Raw genomic sequence first — 13269 nt, 5'->3', positions numbered from 1 at the left:
CAGGAAAATGAAACCTTTATAGAAGAAAAGAAGGTGACATTTTTCAATCTTCTAGAGGAAAATAGCTATTTCAATCTATGTTACAGTGCATTAAGGATATAATGGAAACAGTATTCAAGCTAGTATTGGCATTTTTAGCTAACTGATAAAAGCAGCTGTAAGTTGATCTTTTTTAATCAAAGTTATTTGAGCAACATGAAGGATATTCTTCCTTTTATAGGAGGGGGACAGGGCACAGAGAGTCTGCTTTGTTAGCACAGAATACTCACTGTCTGTAAGGGCTTCCGTAAGTGACTCCTAAAACAGACCTAATTTTCTTTAATTAAAAAAAAAAATCTTTTTTCCCCTTTTAGTGAGTATCATCTGTTTCAGCAATGATGTTAGCCCAATGCCTTTCCTACATGCATCTTCAGTACTGCACCGTGAACCCCACAGTTTTGTGCAAAAACGCTAAGCAGTGCAACTGCAGTACAAAAGGGTAGAAGAAAGCCCCTTGTTTTCAAGAGGATTATAAATCCAGGTCTGCGGTAATTTTGTCATACTTGATGCTAATAGCTGTGGTGTCCCCAGGTCATTTCCCTAACTATTTGCAACAACATGAACTTTGTGCCTATGATCACACGTAACATCCCTACTGTGCACAATGCAACTAATTGCTTATATGTTAAAATAACAAATAGAGCAGCTTCTTTGCCTTTGTATTTCATCACTCCCCTCACCTTAATTTTACTCCTCAGCTGAAAGTGAGGAAGAATGTCTATTCAGCCAGTTCTCTCCTGGTATCCATTGGTAAGCTTTCGTAGGCTGCAGTTCACTGATGCCTTTTCTTTACTGAATTACAGTAAGGGATGCGTATGCAATTGCAAACTGCATTACACTGTTAGGGTCATGTCTGGTCACAAAAAAATCTCTATCCTACCTATCAAAAGGTCAAAAGATAACCTTATTAACAGTTTGCTAACTGCATAACTCCCTATTTCCATACAGGAAGTGTGTGCACACAAGGTTTGAAGGGGTCTTCTCCATACTATGCGGTATTACCAGAACTTAAATAATAGTATTACTTTTACTGGGTTACTTGGGACTTGCAATCATACCCTATGCAACACCTATCCTGCATTTTTGGAATCAAAAAGAAGTGTTAGTGCTAACTTAGCCTCTCTTTTTTTGCTTAAGACATACTTGCTTACTCTACTCTGCAAGACAGCATCCTCTGTAATAAGCACCCCGTCGCTGCCAACAGATGAGGTTCTGAAAGTGCCAGGAAATACAGAAGACAACATTTTATCATTCCCAAACTTAAAAGGGTTTGTTTCTCTTCCTCCACTCACACCACTGAGGAGGACAAGGCTCGTTTTTGTAAATAAAAACAAGAGACACCACAAACAGTCTCAACCTAAGCAGCAGGCTCATTTATACATTTGTACAACACCAAGTAACAGGAAACCTGAACAAAATTCTACGAACATCAGGCCACAGTGGAGAGACTCCAAAGCCATTTGCTAACCTAGACTGAGCCACAGGCATTCTGAGGAAAACCAAGTCATACACAAAAAAACACTGTGCACAAATACTCTACCACCCACAAGCTTAAATTACTGGTAGCCAATTCAAATGGCCAAAAAAATACTTTCCTTTGCGGCTTTTTTTCAGACTTCCCAGAAACAAGAGCAGCAGCTGAGGCCTTACTATCTGCTGAAATCTCATTAGTAGGAAAGAAAAGTTAAATCTCAATATTTGTTTATCTTTTGATTTATGTACATAAAAACAATTATTCCAGCCGAGGTTCCCGAGAAACTGCTGACTATGTAATGAAAATTGCTGGCATAACTAGAAAACTAGGCTGAAATTTAGTCTAGCTCACTGCAACCATGCTGGTAACTACAATCCATTCATATTCCCTGGATATATTTGGAGACCATTCATATTCCCTGGATATATTTGGAGACCGTGATCCCAAGAAACAAAAGCAACGGGGGAGGTCAGACAAAGGGTTTAGTTTCAAACCTGTGTTATCATTAAGTTGCAGAGAGCAGGACAGACTCCAGCACGGAGAACATGCTAGAAGAGCACGGCGGTAATTACAGGCTACCAACGAGTCACCCAGGAGATCAGCGAAGGCTGTTATAAGCATTGTAAAGCACTGACCATTTACACCAGTCTCATCTTTATTAAAGTGATAACGCTTGGAGCTGATAGCGTGTGCGTAAGGAAGACGGTCACTTGTGGCTGAAAGTACTAAGTGACAGAGAGTGCACTGTATCCCTTCTTAGAAAACTGTCCTCTGCTTCTCCAAAAGGGACAGTTGCTTTTTTCCCCCAGAATTGGATAAAAGAGCATTTTGGAATTCATTTGGAGGACTTGGGCACCAGCAGGTACCTCAGGATGTAGACTTTCCGGGGTGTAGACCAACCATCCTACTTACCAACGCAGGATGCTGGCCGGCCACTCCAAACTTTGTTGTCCATGCACGTTACTATACGGTCACCTTTCAGCTGGTATCCCGGTGAACAGTAGTACTCGCACCTCGAGCCAAAGTAGGCACCATCTAAACACTTGAAGCCCCCGTTGGTCGGCATGGACAGGGTGGGGCAGCGCTTTTCTGGAACAGAAAACAGAGACTTCTGGAAACCTGTTATCCCCCTTTAGAGTAATGTGAATGTGGGGTATTACACAGAAATAAAGATGCAGCTAGCAAACGACAAGTGGGAGAAAGTCATGTTCCACATGAGGCTTTTCACAGTTCTTATTAGCTGCATTTCAAATTTAACTTCACATACACAGTGGCCTAATGCAGTATTTATATGAGAAAAAGATGACAAGTACCTATTCCTCTCTTCTCAGAAAACGTTTTACTGCAAGAGCCCATTTAGACACCCGATACAAATTGTATCAGCTTACAAAATCCAAAATGGGAAATATTTTGAAGCAGCTTTATGGCTCTGTCATAAAACTATTCCCACAAATCAAAATTCCACACTCATAAAACATTCCCTATCTGCCAAGAGTATTGTTTTTACCACTTACGATACTTACCATGCCAGGTACCACTGTAAGATCCTCAGCAACAAGCCAATCTACATATCCAAGTATATGGTCAATGTTTAAAATACAAATAATAATCCGAAGATCACTGCTTCAAAGGCAAGTAAGAGGTTATTGTCTGCTGAATCTGCGGCATGAGCCACACGTGCAGATTTCATAGCTACTTACGTTTGCACAGCACTTTCCCAGACCAGCGTTTGCTTGACTGACAAATTAGCTGCTGAGGGCCATGCAGTTCGTAGCCTTTTTGACAGCGAATATCACATCTTGTTCCCAATACATTCTTGTAATATTCCCCTTGAGGTGTCCTGCAGTTTGCATAACCATGTTTCACCTTAATGGGGGAGCACCACGGTGTTTCTAGCACAGAGAACAAAAAACCACACATAGTACTTTGCAAAAGGGAAAAGGTCAGACAGAAATATAAAATCACTTTCTTTATTCAAGGTCACAGAGGAGAAATGGAAAAGTCTTATTTAAAAAGCCACCAAAGTGGAGAAGTAACAGTGCAGCAAGGTGCACTAAGTTTTATACATCAGAAGGTCAGCCCTTCAAAGACTGGCAGTTCTTTTTTACTACAAACACTAAAGATTGTAGCCATTAGATTGGGGCGGGGGGTGTGTGTCTATGTTTTTTTGTCCGTGGAATAAGCCTGCCACCATGTGGACAGTTGGATGACAACCGGACCTTTTTTCCCCTCTTGTTTTTAAATGGATACATCTAACTTCTCTTTGGTAACAAAAGTTTGCATTAGGAACACCTTTGGTCTAGCTGTAGTTGTAATCTTTACAACATTTAGCTCTCTCACTGCCCATTTAAAATAAAAAAATCTTCCATAATAACTTGTGCAGTACAGGACATTGCCTTGGCTGAACTCTGTGATGGTTCAAGCTCTCCCTCAGTTAGAAAGGATGTGACCTTTACATAAATCATATTGCCAGTATGTCAAGCCTGTCTGTACACATCCTCCACATGTCAGAACATCCATTCAGGGTTTAAGTACGGCTCCAGTTTTGCAAAGTTACTTTCCAAGTTAGCACCAAGGACTAAGGCTGAACTGGAACTTGTGAAGTGTGCAAGAACAGCAGCTCCCTCGCTGTTCTCTGCCGTTCTGCGGTGCCACACTGAAACATTCAAATACTCTATTATCTCCCACAAAATAGCCTTCTACCGGCAAATGGGCACCATACCATTGCCATGATTAAATCTGAAGGCAAGTGTCCAATCCAACAGACTACGTGAAGAGCTTTCAAGAAAGATCTGACCTTATTCCTCTCTTTTTCGTAGTAATTTGTAGCTTCCAAGTGCAACATCCATTCAGGCACAATGCATATATTTGACAGCACAAACCCCTGCACTTTGTACCGTCAAATCCTTCAGAGGGTGTCAATGTTCATTCACGAGCATACTATATAGCACATATTCAGAAAAGGGAACCCAAGCTGCAGAAATTTATATCCAGTTCTAAATTGTCTCAAAGGTCTGGACTTCATGTGTTGTACTTTTCACCTCAAAAGATAGGTGGAGGACTACCTTTCCCTAATATCACGGAAATGTAGCCTGAAGTACAAGAAGCACCTTCTAGTTGCTCCTGGATGCAGGACAGTGACACGGATGGATCTGCCAAGTCAGAGGAAAGCTGGAATTTGGCTAGGACTTCATGGCTAATGCTCCTACCAAACACATGGGAAAAAGGGAAACACGTATACCTAAAACTGAACCTTTAGTAACTGCTCAGGGCTACACTTTAAAATACTCAGGATATGGGTGCCATCTTCTTGTGAGGATTTAAGACCATACTGTGATACTGATGGGTGTAGTATCAAATAGAGACTTCCCCTTCTCAGCCAAAGCTTCAAAATCTTTGTTTGGCTTTGACAACAGGGTTCACCAAGAAAGCAGTGCTTTTTCTGCAGCGGGCAGCTCCTCCGTAGGAGTCTCCTACACAAGGAGTGACTAAGCCTGCCCCTTCTCATCTCCAAGATTTGAAAAGGACGTATCGAGAGGGAGGGAGGGATTGCAAGGCAAAAAGAGAAAGATGGCAGGTCCTGAAATCCTGTGTGACAATGTGTGACATGCGGGAGGTACATGACAAAACTTTTCAAGTCTGCAAGAAAGATGGAAAAAAACCCCAACCAAACAAAAACCAGAGATTTAGCCTTCATCCTTGCAAAGTCACAGGAGACATTTAAAAATAATTAATTTCCTGACCATCTTTGGCAGATGTTCACTTCTAGCTCTTAATTTCTATAGTAGTTACGTACATTTTTCTACACGATTTGGATCAGCTCCACACATAAACAAAAATCAATACAGCCTGTTATATTTCTCATACATGGGATATTTATATTCAGTGTACAATGTCTCTAGGACATATTTACACTTTGCCAATGGAAATTACATTTTGCACCTACATTGTGCTGTGCTGGTCCTGAATCAACACAAATAGCATCTGAGGACTAAAATCAGAGACTAATTGTCAAGCTTTTGACTAGGCCAAGAGCATGTTCCTCTAGACTAGTCTGTTTCTGAAGCAGTCATTTTGTACTGTGACATGCTTATTTTTCTATTTCACCAATACGTGTGAAATCCCTTTACAAAGATGTGTAAGTGGCATTATTCCCAGTGTCACCAAATACGCAGTAACTGCGGCACGGGAAACGAGCAGACCAGTCTAACAGCACACAGCAGGTTAGAGGCAGAGTGCAGTTCAGCTTTTTGGCTCAGCCACACAATCATCCCATCTCTGTTTTTTTTTCCACAAGTACTGAATGTCAAATACATCCTCCATTATTTACCCCACAATTATGAAAAAGTAGTTTGGTGGAGAGTGGTTTTTGGTTTTTGTTTTGGTTTTTTTTTTTTTTAGAACTGTTTCCTGTCCTTCACCCTAATCTATATTCCATAGTTACCAAAAGACATTAAAAAAACCCCATCAACTTACTTGGGCCGCTTTGTTGAGGGGCTGTATCACAGTGGCACACATTTTTCACGCTTGCTACAAAGCAAATTAAAACTGGGAGAGCAGGTGAAGAGCATGAGCTAACAGGAATAGAAGTCAATCAGCTACTGCTGAAGTAATGAGTGATGACAGCACCCATCTCTGCAGCCTCCTTAGCTGCCCACCCCACTGCCACGGGTGCAGTCTCAAGCATCACCTTCGACCACCCTCTGGGGGAAGCCACGCATGTTGGATTCACAGAGGCAGCCTCTGTCTCATTCACCTCTTGGAGAAATCCTCCTCCTGAGCTAACAACAGTTTTTCCATAATCTCCCCTTCAGTGGTCTCAACCCAAAATATTTCCAGCTTTTCTGTCCCACTTGTTCTTCTCTCATGGCCCGAGACCCTAAACGTCAATTTTGGGTTTGGTTGTTTTGTTTTGTTTTTTTTTTATTAAAAAAAAAAAAGCAGCAGCTTTTCCCACTTGCTGTAGGATCTCCTAAACTAAGGAGGAGGCCTCAGTTTTTCTGCAGAAGGGTTTAAACCTGAAGTTACTAGGAGAACACTGACTGAAGAGGCACAAGAGCAGGGGTGAATACTCAGGTAGGCTGGGCTTTTGCCCCAGCCACCTAGGTAATCGTTCAGCAAATCAGTTCAAGATATTTATGCCCCAAGTTTTCCACATATATAAAGTGCAAATGCACATGGCTGATTTCCTTTGTAAAGGGTGTTAAGACAAATACACTTTGCAACATGATCAAGAGGCTAATAAAAAAAAAAAAGGCAGCTGTTTCAGCTATTGCAAATTGCCTGAGTTTTTCTGCATGTTTTTGTGGCTTTACAAACACGCTTGCCTTGAGTAAACAGCTGCATGTATATTTATAAAAAAAGTGGCTAACAGCTAACAAATGCAGTTTAATGCACAAACGGAATACTGAAAAAGAAAAGGCCCCTCCTGTAGTGTTGTTGCAGCTATGGTGGTCTACAGAGGGAAACAAAGCAAGGCTCCTAGGGAGGGGTAATACATCTTTTACTGGACCAAATGATACTGTCAGAAAGAAAAACAAAACCAGACATGCTTTTGGATGCAGATAACTTGAAGAGCTTAGGAGGAACATCTGTTTGATCTAAAACATTATTATGCTTACTGTAGAACTGAATGTGATTAGAAGAAAGTGGGTGAGGCACGGTTTATAAGGGGGCAAATATCTGGGTTTAGACCAACTGATACCACTGGAAAAAACCCCAGCTAACTTGAAAAGCTTATGTGCCTGAAAGCACATCAAACGATACAACAAAGTTTTAGATCAAAGTTTGTTTATTTTTAAGTGAAGGCACATATTGGTTTTCAAAGGCTAAGCAGCTACATGGAGCATTTATGGAATATTAGGGCTGGATGGGGCCCCAAGAGGTCACACAAGCTGTGCCCTGCCTCAAGACAAGATCAGCTGTGCTCCTGAAGGCTTTGGGAATAAAAAAAGCTACAGGTTTGCCAGGCACCTCCTTCTGGAGCTTCACCATCTGTACTGGGCTCTGTTCACCTGAAATTTGAGGTTTTAGGTACCAGGACCTATGCAGTGTTTTTCTGTTTAACAGAAAGTTTGCACCATTCCTCAGTGATAAAACAGCCTGCATTATCACTTAGTAGTAAAACGTTTCGGAGACTGAATCCTGTGTTTGCAACCACTGGAAAACAGGCAGCAAGCAGAAATGGTTGAAGCCACAATGTTGCCTCTACACCTAGGGCTAGCGTTTGATCATTACCGTATTTGAGAAAACATATTAGGAATGAGGATCATCAGAGCAGTGGCACTAAAGCTGTGATGAACACAGGAACTGCTGTATTTGGGAAGCTCTTCCTCATCAAATACGATCCGAGACAGCCATGCCAAGCGGCAGGAAGGAAAGCATTTTCTAGAGCATCATCTTCCCCAACCCCTCAGTCCTGTTTAAACACTAAGCCTCAGCTTAGCTTCAGCTGAGCATTTCCTTCACAAGCAGCATGCAAAGTGACCAGCTGTACTGTTGCTTGCTGGTACACCAGCCAACAGAGCTGAGGGTTCACCAGGGAGGAAGGGAAAAACTCTTTAAAAATGCTGTGGGCACAGAAAGTCTCAGCGATGTTTCTCTGGAAAGCTGAGCAAGTTGAAAAACATCCAGATGAAGACAAAAGGCTTTGGTAGGAGGTCGATTCTGCGCCCCGCCCCCCCCAATAAACTGCAATGTTTTGTTTGCAGATGCCAAAGAGGATGAATTTGTGTGGTTGCTTGCACTGTTTAGTGAGTCTGTGTGCACAGAAAAAACAATGCTGCTTACATATGTTAACATCAGTTAAGAAAATTCATTTAGTTATTTGTTACTGGGAAGTTTTATTTGCCGAGCAATGGGCTGTACCCGAAATGCTGGACTGCACATATAAGGAAAAGCTCTGAACGTAGCTGCTCAGCCCATTTTTCCTTGCTTTGTCTTTCTCCACCCCCTTCCCCCCAATACCAATTTAAATAAGGATGCTAATGAAGAGTGAGCCTTTTCTATTCCAACACTTTATACTCTTAGATTCACATTGTCTGATCTTCAACATTTGGCAGTAGTGCTTCCAAACTCAGGGCAGTTTTTAATATCTGTGTGAATGAGTCATTATGTTTCACTTACCCTGGTGACATTTTGGCTGACATTAGTATAATCCATTTTAGATCACCATATAAAAGGAATTTATACAGAATCTGCATTTTAACTACTTGCCTGCCCTGGCATGAATTGGCATTGATTTATCTTCATGATCTCTGGAATTCTTTTTCTATGTGTCTGCAGAGGGTTACATGTTAAAAGGCAAAGAAAAATGAGTTTACCTAAATACAGCTTAAGAGAAATATTTCTGCATGTGTTTGAAAGCAAAATTTTATACTGAAGTATTTTACTGGGAGGAACATAAGACAGCAACATAGCCATAGCATCTTTGCTTTCCTCTTTGTTGTTCATAAATGTCTGAATTACTTTATGACTTACCTCTTAAAAGGCCCATTGATTCTTTGCAGAGAATCAATAACATGTAAGACACCAATGCCCAGTATTTTCAAGTAATCAAAATGATTACATTACAATTCTAGCATGTCCACAGATTAGTTTACTAAAAAGAAACACAGTTACCATTTAAAGTGACAAATTAAATGCTAAGTTTCTTTACTGTCTAGGCTTCTGAGGGGTTTTGGCAGAGGAGCGGGGTGCTGAGACAGAAGCAGACTTTTTAAGAAAATGGACATAGTAAATGGAAGATTTACTGGTAGTGGCAAAAAAACTTCTCAGTCTTGCTGAATGACAAAATCTTCTAGAATAGGGAAGAAAACCTGAATTTGCTTTATAAACACACTGGTCGATTCACTCATTCATCCAGCTACATAATTTGTTTTTGGAATGTACACGTTCATTCGTTAAACACACTTCACTTGGCATTTCAGGTAGCAGGTTAACCTGAAATGCAAACAATTTTATGGGAAAAAAAGTGTCATGAAAATCAAGTTCTCTTGCATGTAATTCTATACATTACCATCAGTAGGCCCAGGTTTTGAGTCAGCTTATCATTGATGGTTTTGTTAGGATGCATGAAGAAGAAAGAGAAGCTCTTCCTAGATTTTCATGATTTAACAACCTGATCTTCCAAGAGCAAAGGCAGTGCAAAAGTTACTTACTCAGGTGCATAAAAGGGTGGTGATCAGTACTCGGTCTAATTTCCATTGTTAAAAAAAGTAGAAATTAAATCTTGATCTAAGAATCCATGAGAAAAATCATGGAGCTGGATCACCAAGATTTTATAATCCATGAAAAGAAAAAGAACGTAGCTTTCTCTCAGCAATCAGCTGATCCTCTTTAGCACATAAGCAAAGCATTCACCTTTATATCTATTGCGTGCATACACATCTTCGTCATCTTCAAGGGGTGAATATCCCGATCCTATAATACAAAATAGAGAAAAAAAACTGCAGCAAGAAAGGAAATATAAATTAAGAATAAAAGAAAGCTTTGCGAAAAGACATGCAAGATTAGGATGCAATAATCTACGCAATGCCATCAGCATGGGCTTCTCTGAAGCGCAGATTCATAGCAGACCCAGTTTATAGTGAATTTGGAAGGGGCAAACTGATTTGATAATCAAGTGAAATAGTAAATCTCTCTCACTGCTCCTAGAGCGATGTTGTGCAATGCCATGTTGCACATGTCAAGTCACAGCTCCTCTGTTACGGAAAGCCCACCTACCATGAAGTTGATCTATTGAGCAGAGAGAACAGAGGAGGTACAGGTGAAGGGGCACATCAAAGGTTTCACTATAAAGTGGTTCCATAGTGTCAGCGGCTGTTAACAGCCATCAGGACAAACAGCAGAAGTAAAATGTGCATAACTCAAGAACAACCCTCTTATACAACCTGTGTGATCTTCATACCAAGAACAAAACATTGAGGTACATTACCTGCAAACACAAGTTACACTCAAATCAAAACCACAGTTTGGTATCAAGCAGTCTTCTGGGGTTGTTCAAAATAAAGAGATAGTATGGTTCTGTACTTTTAAAAACCTGTGCAACAGTTAAAAGCTTTAAAAAAGTAGAAACTGCTTTATAAAAACCAGAAGCCATTTGGAGCACCACCATTCAAGTAATTCATCAATAAAACATGGCAGTCAGCAAGAAAGCCTTCAAAATATCCTTAAGTGACATTTATTTAAAATCAGAAGCTTCAGAGCATGAAGTCTAGTCTAAATTCTAGATAAGTCTTCTCCAAGAAGAAGGGCTCATACAAATTCCCCCTCTGAGAAATCTTTCTAAAAACCTTGCATGCAATAGGCAGGTACTAAGGAGGCTCAGCACTACGCTGCAGGAGCTTCTCACACATGGTATCTCCAATTACAGCTATGGGGATATTTCATCACCATTTGTTGAGGTCTGAGACCATGGTCTGTACAAGCTGCTACTTAAAATTAGGCTAAATTAAATAATTCAGGCACCTCAATAAGCTACTAATTTCATGTGCAAAGCACACAAATTTTCTGCAGAAATTAAACCCAAGAGACGTTAACGGCTAGGATGATTTAGCATAAGGATAAAAGAGCTACCAAAACAACATTTGACGCCCCAAAATTCCTGTCAGCATCTGTCAACAGATTCCACTTCTTATAAAAAACAAAATAAACTGCCCAGAAACCAGTGAAACTTTGCTTCTTACTCTACCAGTCTCAGGAAAACCCAGGAGAGAGACCCAGTATCTGCAGCCGCTCCACAGGAGTAGCTTTAGTGCATAGGGTCCATCTACAGAAGGCCAGTGCCCCCCACAGCATCAGCCGCAGCACTGCTCGCAGGGGTTCAGACCGCCTGAAGAAGAGACTCTGCATCTCCTGTGCCCCTTCCCGCCGCGTTACTTGTGCACCCAGGACCCGCGACCAGCCCGCAGCACCCAGCAGCGCCTTCTGAGAACCGCAGGGAAGTGGGAGATGCGTGCGCTCCGTGTCAGACCAAAATCTTGCACCAACACTGCAGCTATGCAAACCATTTAGGGTCCTGCACGTGAAAAATCAAGAGAGTTGTGTTCACATGTACCATAAAAGTAGCAAAAACTCACAATTTGCCTTGGGCCTGATTCAAAGCTTGCTGTTATCACTGGGACTCCTTCCACCGATTTTCAGAAGGCTTCGAGCTGGGACCTTATGAAGTGAACTTCCAAACAGCTTCTCCCTGAAATCAAGGGCTTTATATAGCGCAGGCTTCCTATCACTTGGGAGCCATTTCTCTGCGTTTTTTAAATTTTGTTGTTGTGGTTGAATTTTTGATGCCTAAACACCGACATCTGAAAAACTTCTCAACATAAAAACGTTAAACTTTGTTGCACTTTAAGTCTGACTGTATAAAATAAAGAGCAAGCTGTGATCCCTGAGGGCTTCGTGGAGACCTTGATATGTAAATGAACACCTCTCTAAGCATAAATTATTCTGTCAGAAATTGGGATACTCTCACCTAATTACTCAGTTCAAGGGTTATGAAACTGTTATGTCAGTTTTTCATTCTTAATTGTCCAAGTTTTACTGTGCAGTGACTTCAGCATTTAAATATCAGTAAACATTAGAGCTATGTGAACTCTTATGTATTTAGTTTTCCTTAGATGAGAAATAATTAAATGCTTTTGAAAGTCTTCTAACAAAAATTGGCCTTAAAGAGTTATTCACTGCTCTTGCCCTGAAATGAGGCTCAGTTCATGGAGTTTGACATCTCCCATTTCCAGCTCATTTTCTAGCTCGAAATGAGAAGCAAGTCGGGTTTGTTTCTTAACAAGCAATGTTTCGTCACTGTTAAGAACCACAACAGGCCTGGCTTGAGGAACCACGGGAGAGGTCATCTTCACCCTACCCTGGGAGGGTCTCGCTCCCGCTTTTCCGCAGCCTCTTCTCACAGAGAGCCCAATGGCCGATGCTGGGCCTCAGCGGGGCTGGCAGAGCCTGCGCAAGCTGGGGGCACCAAGGGCAGTTTGGGCATCGCCCACCAGCCCGGGGCCACGCTGTGGAGAACCGACCTAATCTAGAGGGCTGTTCCTGAAGAGCTGGGCTGGCTCTGGGTGGACCTGTCTACGCTGCTACACTACTGCCCCAGGGCACTGCAGCACCACCTCACACAGGGGGGCTGGATCTTCTCCGATGTCCACACGCCCTTCTACGCATGTGCCTGGACCTGGTACTCTCCCGTACCTCTCTCCATACTCACCCACCCACGTTGCGCTGACAGAGCTGTCCTTACCGTGGCAGGCGCGGACAGCCATGTTATGCAGCGGCCTGCCAGCAAAGTTGTCCCGCTTCAGCAGATGGCTTCTGTCCCGGCAGCCATGAGGCCTGACCTGGCACCTCATTCCCCCACTGCTGCCACCCCATGAGTGATCCTGAACAAATCACCATTTCATCTTCATTTTCTCAGCCACAAAAGGTTTTTCTGCTTCACATAAGTTCAAAATTAACTACCAAGACACATAAAGACAAAGCACTGTTCTGCATTCAAAGTGCTAGAATTATCACAGTACAAAACCTGGGTATTTGAGGAAGAACGACATGAACTACAAGCTGCTTTACAGATATCCCACATCATCGTTCATGTTACAGCAGGTTCCTGCAAAAACTGGCTGTGGATTTTGTTCTGGCAGATGACAAGAAAATCCCACGAAATAACACTTTCATTTTAAGATGGATCTATTATGAGATTAATCTATGGACTTAGACAATTCTATTTATGTTAGGGAAAAAAGGATTTCTTCATT

At 41.7% G+C, this 13269-nt stretch overlaps 1 protein-coding gene across 1 annotated transcript in view; it reads right to left on the bottom strand.

The window, feature by feature from the left end:
- Positions 1-12867, bottom strand: part of SRPX (sushi-repeat containing protein, X-linked) — a 24906-nt gene extending 12039 nt beyond the window's left edge. Inside the window, exons 1-4 of the mRNA XM_009318913.1 lie at positions 12759-12867; positions 9875-9934; positions 3214-3405; positions 2426-2602 (exon numbers count right to left, since the gene is read on the bottom strand). Coding sequence (XP_009317188.1) covers positions 2426-2602; positions 3214-3405; positions 9875-9934; positions 12759-12867 — 538 coding nt within the window. The remainder of the gene's footprint in view (positions 1-2425; positions 2603-3213; positions 3406-9874; positions 9935-12758) is intronic.
- Positions 12868-13269: the final 402 nt, after the last annotated feature.

Source organism: Pygoscelis adeliae, unplaced genomic scaffold (genome assembly GCF_000699105.1).
Source record: "Pygoscelis adeliae isolate BGI_AS28 unplaced genomic scaffold, ASM69910v1 Scaffold92, whole genome shotgun sequence".
In the NCBI taxonomy this organism is placed as follows: Eukaryota; Metazoa; Chordata; class Aves; order Sphenisciformes; family Spheniscidae; genus Pygoscelis; species Pygoscelis adeliae.
The sequence above is the reverse complement of the archived record's forward strand: the minus strand, read 5'-3'. Positions and strand labels throughout refer to the sequence as shown.